We start from the raw sequence: 7,411 nt of genomic DNA, 5'->3' as shown, positions 1-7,411 counted from the left end.
GACGAGACCGCAGTTGATATCATTTGAAAGGCCTCTTTCTCTTTCCCGTTGGAGTATATTCCCGTTCTCCATTGACGAGTCAGTCTTGCCACAATCCTCCGAGCTTAGGTTTAAATGGCCTGTTGACTCCACCAGACTGTAGATTTTGGCGGGATGATTTTGATTTTGATTTTGGTCACAACATATAGTAATTTCAAAGCTTTGATGACTGATTCCGTGTTGTGGCTTTTATGACTCTCATCAATAACAGAGATGGGGTGGTTGCAAAGAATTTGCCCCTGGACTTGAAGGCACTGTCAATCCAATTTAGCATCAACTGTTCGCTCATCCAGCCACCCTTGGAGACGAACAAACAGATGTTACTGGGGACAGTGCACTTTGGGATATTAACAAGTCCTTTTAAGATGATCATTGCCTTCAGGACACGTCCATCCACACAGATACACAATACGACCGTAAATCTATTTTTCTCTTGTCCTGTAAGGATAGCATCAACATTCTTGTTACCAGTGAAGTCGAGGGTGTTGGTCCCAGTCATGTCCACGTAGCACGGTGTTTCGTCCATGTTGAAGATAGCAAGTTTTCACATTCCCAGTGTTAACTGTTCAGTACTTCGCAAGTGATCTTGTGCAATGATTTTGATCATCTTTGGATTGCGGTAATCCTGTTGACCTTGGTGTGTTATCTTTCTGGATGTATTGAATGCCGCTGACAAAACCTAAAGATCCAATGGTCACTGCGTTTGAGTAGTTCGTCAGGAATATTCATTTCTTGTTTTAAAAATATAGCCCTTTCTCTAAAACTTTTAGATGATTACGTGTTTCTTAATCTTTTCCCCCTGGAACCAACACAAGAGTGTTTCGTTTAGTTTTGGAACTGATGGTTCTCGTCTCCTCTCACTTTTTCAATCCAGATTTAACATGTCAATTTCAGATTGGAGATCTTACGATGAATATTTAACTGTCGTGAAGCAAGACTAAGGTTATTTTATACTCAGTTTTCACTTGCTTTAAAATGTATATTTTCTGTGCCACTGTGAAGGATTTTCTAGACATTGTCAAAGTTTAATGATTACAGATTCACTGTTAATTTCATAACATGATTACTGCTCCCGACAAAGACGAAGTGTGCTGGTATTTAAAGGCCACCTTGGGGAAGATTTGATCGACATGTCATAAACTTGAACTTGAATGACACCCCCTCTTTTGATGAAATATTTACATACTTTACTTTGTTCTTGTTCATATTTTATTTCGACTGCGTGTAAGTCATATGGGTTGACATTGACTATTTGAGTATAGAGTACCTGACTTCTCTTGGGAATCCAAAACGTTCTGTACACGTGAAAACCTCTAACCGCACTACAAACGTTATATGCTGACGATCGCCATATGCTTTTGCAAATGGACGTTACTCTAAACAATAAAATTTGATATCTTTATTTAAGCCCATGGGCTTAATAACGGGAAATATCCTGTTTTAAGCCCATGGGCGTAATTTCGAGTGGGCATAAATACTGGAAATCCCGGTATGTTTGGTTGCCCGGTTATATTCTGCTAGTGATTGTTCTACAGGCAGAATCTCCAATAACTGTGAAACCCTACCTCCCTCTCCTTACACCGTCCGAGATGCACGCTATCATGGCGGCGGGGTTTGCTAGCATTGCTGGAAGTGTGTTCGGGATGCTGACCAGCTTTGGGGTAAGTATAACTGTGTCCAGCAACATAGACACTTTTAACATGTCTGTAAAAATGGGAGTAAAACTTCTGGAGTGGGTTACATAATTCGTTTCTGATATGATGTCTCTGGTGGTCCACTTTATCGAGGCATATTATCGTGACAATATATTTTGCATATTTTGAATTAAGGAACTTGCATTAATATTCTTGCGAGCGTCAGTTTGCCCGAGTCTGTCATTCCTGTAGGAAGTCTTCAAAAGGATAGTTAGATTAATTTCATCCGACTAAACATTTTTGCTTTCTAATACACTTCAACAACAAATAGTATAATAATGAGTAGTACGAGTAGTAGTAGTAGCAGTAGTAGCATCAGCAGTAGTAGCATCAGCAGTAGTAGTAGTAGTAGTAGTAGTAGTAGTAGCAGTAGTAGTAGTAGTAGTAGTAGTAGTAGTATGTATTTAACGTGAATGATCTTGACGCCCTTCTCTGACAATCTGGAAACAAGTAAATGTTAGAAATGGGCACTGCCAAGCCATTTCTTAATGTTAACATATGAGAAATATCCCAATAACAGTGTTGGCCTTTACAACGACTTTAAGGGCATGTGGACACACTCGCGTCTGCCGGGGAACAGTAAAAATTCTAGTCATACATGTAAACGTTCCTCGGTATTTTCCAAATTCAGACCCAGCTGGCATTTAATACCAGTCTTATTATTTCGGGCTCAGGTAACATAAACAAACATAGAGGGTTCATCAACCCATATCCCCCTCGTGACCAATGAACAACGTATTTATCGTACCGAACTCCTCAATATTAAGTTTGAAATGTTTGAAGCACTGGTATTGGATCATAATAAGAGTATCGGGGTTAGGTAACAGTCCACAAATTACTAACACAAAGTACCAAACGAATTTCCACAGTTCGGCATTTCTAGTGGGTACATAGAGCATGCTACTCGCTTGTAAGCAGGGTATATTGATTGGCTCGGCCAATTTAAAAACGACATCTTCGTGTGAGGTAAGATAAATGTATATCATATAACCAAAATATTGTTCGAAGGGATTCACTGAAGAACATTTCTCCAGTTCATTGGTTTTATCACATGGGATTGATAGATAGGGGACTTTTTATTAACAGGGCGTACGAGCTTGAACGTGTTTATTTGAAAAGAACATAGCTGAAGTTATACGAATACCTAAGTATTCGTTAGAGTTTTTGATCGAATGAAATGTTTTTCATACGTAGCGATGCTCCACGGTGTCTCTCTTATCCTTTTGTCTTCAGGCTCCACCTAATCACCTTCTTGCTGCCTCCATCATGTCGGCTCCTGCTGCATTGGCTATGTCCAAACTAATGGTTCCTGAGACGCGCTGGTCCAAGATTAAACCCCAGGATGCCTACACTATCCAAACCAGGTACACTAACCACGCGTTTTGTGATTTGTAATATTTTGACAAATATTTTATTGACAATTATATTATCCATATTTTCATACATTAAGGTTTGTGACATTTGACAATAGGTCAATGTTTTCAAGGATTCAAGACACTTTTCAACTAATATCCCATATTGTAAAAAATACCAATGATGAATCCAGACTCGATTATTTACAGACCGCCGCCATATAGCTGGGTGTGGCGTAAAACTAAACTCACTCACTCACCAATGATGTGTGTCACTTGTCAAACATGCTGTCCATTTCACAAACATCCCGATGCACGTCAACTCTCAAACAATACACTAAAAACCAAAAGAAACGTTACCCTTCTTCCTTAATGACGGAGGTACCTGTCTTCAACTGGCATTGTGATGCGTAGACGTCCACTTCTTGGTCTGTCAACGGTGATCCCAGTCTGTCTGAAGCCCTGAATAAGTCTTATAACCGTGATACGGTGGCATCCGTGGGCGTTGGCAACAGCATTGTATGTCGACCCCATCTGCACCATCCGAGTGGCTCTTTCTCTCCCTTCAACTGTTACTCGTGGCATATTTCTCGTACTTGTGTATCATATCATGTCTTCTAGGCTCTCTTTATACCCTATAGAATCATTCTACAATAGAAATGGATGTAAATACTGTTTGAATATTGCTGCGTTTTGGCAATTGATATTGCTATGTGTAAAATGGAAATGGAAAAATGTTACTTTGCAAGCAAACATGTTAGCAAAGATAATTGTAGATGTTCCTAAACATTTTTTCACAATATCATAGACATGTTTTACTTGTTTTCACTAATGCATATCATCAGAAAATGTTTTAAAAGACAGAAATCATAGCAATGATTATTTTACAATTTTACAAAGTCTACAACTGTGGTTTCTTGTTTAAATAGTTGAAAAATGGTGACTATAAATGGTTTATCATTGTCCCAAAGCTGAATTATATTTCAACCTTTCCTTTGGACATCAAAATCACTATTATTGGTTTATTTTGGCATGGAAGAATATAGGACAATTTATCTCTTCTGAAAAAGATGTATTTCACCCAAATATGAATGTATTTGAGAATTGTTTTCGTGATTTGCGTAAAGCTGTGTTGTTACGCTTTCTTGTAAACTAAAACCTTCTAAAACATCTTTGATAGTTTTTAAGGAATTCATAAAGGTAGGAGGGTAACGTTTCTTTTGACGTCTAGTGTATACCATGTTTAAAAAATACCCATGTAAGTCTTTTTTCACACCTGAACAGAAACATTGGTTACATCAAGTACTAAAGAAACTAAAAAAATGCCTTTCATTCAATACATGCCAATACAGGCAATTGGTCTGAAAGGTTCATAATAGCAGCCACACTGTTAAAGCATAACGATTCACCAACTGTCCAACGGCCCCTTTCCGCGTCCCAGGTCAAAAAGATTCATTCATTGATTCATTCTTGTTCCTCATTCATTCATTCATTCATTCATTCATTCTTGTACCTCAGTGTGAAATGTTTTAGTACATGGCTGTGGATGAGCTTTGGGACTTATGATTTCTCTCATTGCAACAAGAACATGTTTTGCTTCATACAAGGCACTAACCAGCGTTTATTTTCTCATTTGGATTAGTGCATTACATATGGGAGCCGATTGTACAATGAAAAGTATACAGGGTGTCAAATGAAACGCTCTACTGGTGACACTATTTCCATGTTGATAAGAAATCGCCCCGAATAGCAGAATGGATGGCACTATGTCATGGGCAGGTATAGAGGGATCAATATCAAATTGTGTTGATGCAAGCATTTGGTGAAAAGATACAAAGCCTTAGAGTGAGTGAGTGAGTTTAAGTTTTACATCGCATGAGTAATATTGCAGCCATATGGCGATGACAACACGTTTGTTATTATTCATCGCATGTCTACGCAGGACAATAAAACAGTAGGGTAGGTATCACAGGTATAGGCATACAACTATTTATACCAACATTGTTCTGCACGGAATTGTTTATACCAAATATGCTTGTACTCATCATGTTTTTGTACTCATCACTTTGGGAGCAATAAGAAAAACCAAAAACAAAAACTATACCAACATAAAAACAGAAACAGATGCAAATTCTCAAATGTGGGGAAGTAGTATGTTGTCCTTTGTAAAACCAAACTGTACAAAGTTTGCAAAGTTATATGTATGTTATGTTTATACCTTCCAAGAATGGTTACAGCTGTGTTAGTCCAAGACTTGTGTTAGGTTACATCAACACTGAAACAGATGCAGACTCTGCCCGTCATTATGAAACTGTAGGTATGCTAGCTTTAATAAGTGCATGAATCCAAAACTGTACCCAGATGCATAATCATGGCCAACTTGAATGTCCTGTTTTGAAAAAAGTTGTAAAATGTTTTAGTTCTTACTTGTAAATCATGGAGATCTGGTTGATTGCATATGTTGGTGCCACACGGCTTTGGTGTTAGAGAATAGCTTCTCAAAAGATTAATGGCAAACTTGAGGATGATGTATCGAAATGTAAACTATCTGAGAGGAAAATGGTGATGTGCAATTATGCATCCGTGTTATACCAAGTGTACGATGGGGATGACTATGTAATTGCAGGTATTATCAGGTATTATCACTATTGGTTTGTGAATAAATTTTTTTGCAGCAAGTTCCGAAACGTGCTGGAGGCGTTGTCAGTGGGAGCTTTTGATGGCATCGCGCTTGTGGCCACAATCGTGGTCAACCAGATCATCTTCATCGCCGCCATAGAGTTCATTGATACGGCCTTGATGTGGTTCGGAGGCAGGGTTGGTTTCGAGGGCGTCTCATTTACGGTAGGATATTTCAACTCAGCATCATCAATATCATATCACTGAGACGTATAGCAAATTCCGTCTGTACCAGCCACTGGTGGATGTAATGAGCAACGACCCACTCGACGACGACTTATCCGTGAGGTCGTCTTGGACAACCAGCCTAGTTTGTAGGAGATTAGTTCTCATCTTTCCGAGGATGGTTTTTAGTGTTCAATTTTGACTGAAACTGTTGATATATAGATACCAGATGAATATAGATTTACTATTGTTGCTGTTGTCAGTTACATATCGAAACATTCGCAGTCTACAAAACTTGAAAGAAGGTGTTTGTTTCCTATTTTGCTTAAATTTTGGGTTTAATCCTTTATTGTGATATGTGATATATGAACAGTGAATCATTCCAAGACACTTCAGATAAGCATTAATACACTGTGAAACATTGTCCTTATGATATCAACTCGGTAATCATGATGTATTCAGAAACAGCGTGGGATACAGCCACAAAGTTGAAACATTACTCATTATGTCTGTATACTCGTGTCTTGAGGAAACGCATTAGCATATGTCCACACAGTGTTGACCTACAAAGTCGCAATGCCCTACCATCTCCTGATATCACACGCTATATACCATACATATATGTTACTGCGGATACATTTGTCTTAACGCTTTTGTACGAATATATTGTCTGTTTTCTATTCTCTGTTACATCTGCGATATATAGCTCGTGTTTTATATAGTATTGTGTTCTTTAATTAAAATCTTTTAGTTTGACATGCTAGTTTTATGTTCATATATGTGATATTTTAGTAGTTTTACTGTCCATCGTCGACAGGTTTTACTCTCCAAAATGTTTTCATTGTTAATTGTTTAAATTGGTTTCGTCACGATATGGCTGAGATACTGCCGATGTGACGTTACATATTAACTCATTCATTCACTCTCTGTTATATCTGTGATGATCGCTACTTGCTTAATGACGGTGTTAGAACCTACACCGAATCGTTGATCTCATTGTAAGAAGTTGCTCATCCATATATGTTTATCCTTCCGTACTGCTCCAACTCGTAAATGCCTCTAAAGAAGCTATGTGTCATATCGATCATCTATTTTATGGACTTCTACCTATACGAATACGTAGATGTTATGTCAATCTTATATTTTAGTCACTCTGATCCACATGCATGGATATTACAGCAATCACGGTTAAAATATCCAATGTTTCAGACTTTTTGTTCATACCTCTTTTACCCACTCACCTACCTCATGGGTTTCTCGAGTTCGGATATGTTCAAGATGGGAGAACTTCTAGGGATCAAGATATTCGCAAATTCATTTGTGGGATTTCGTGAGTTTGGTAAATTGGTGCTGAACCGTGTGGATCTGGAGGAGTATGTGACGTCATCAAACGGAAGCTGGCACTGGGAGGGAGCTGACATCATTCTGGATTCGACCAATAAAACTCTGTATGGAGGCATTCTCACAGTGAGTATATCTTGA

General features: G+C 38.4%; 1 protein-coding gene across 1 annotated transcript; it reads left to right on the top strand.

Moving 5' to 3' along the window:
- Positions 1-1,640: 1,640 nt before the first annotated feature.
- LOC124261277 (solute carrier family 28 member 3-like) lies at positions 1,641-7,411 on the top strand. The gene is made up of 4 exons (XM_046695587.1): positions 1,641-1,700; positions 2,967-3,097; positions 5,761-5,929; positions 7,139-7,411. Exons 1-4 carry the CDS (start codon positions 1,641-1,643, stop codon positions 7,409-7,411), a joined length of 633 nt encoding a protein of 210 aa, XP_046551543.1.

This window comes from Haliotis rubra, unplaced genomic scaffold (genome assembly GCF_003918875.1).
Source record: "Haliotis rubra isolate DU_JTF1 unplaced genomic scaffold, ASM391887v1 Scf793, whole genome shotgun sequence".
NCBI classification, from domain to species: Eukaryota; Metazoa; Mollusca; class Gastropoda; order Lepetellida; family Haliotidae; genus Haliotis; species Haliotis rubra.
The sequence above is the reverse complement of the archived record's forward strand: the minus strand, read 5'-3'. Positions and strand labels throughout refer to the sequence as shown.

Bases quoted from the DNA above. Each gene is read 5' to 3' on its own strand.
- LOC124261277 (XM_046695587.1), top strand. From the start codon at position 1,641: ATGGCGGCGGGGTTTGCTAGCATTGCTGGAAGTGTGTTCGGGATGCTG. The intron at 1,701-2,966 runs GTAAGTATAACT...TTTTGTCTTCAG, and splicing joins GGATGCTGACCAGCTTTGGG to GCTCCACCTAATCACCTTCT. The intron at 3,098-5,760 runs GTACACTAACCA...ATTTTTTTGCAG, and splicing joins GCCTACACTATCCAAACCAG to CAAGTTCCGAAACGTGCTGG.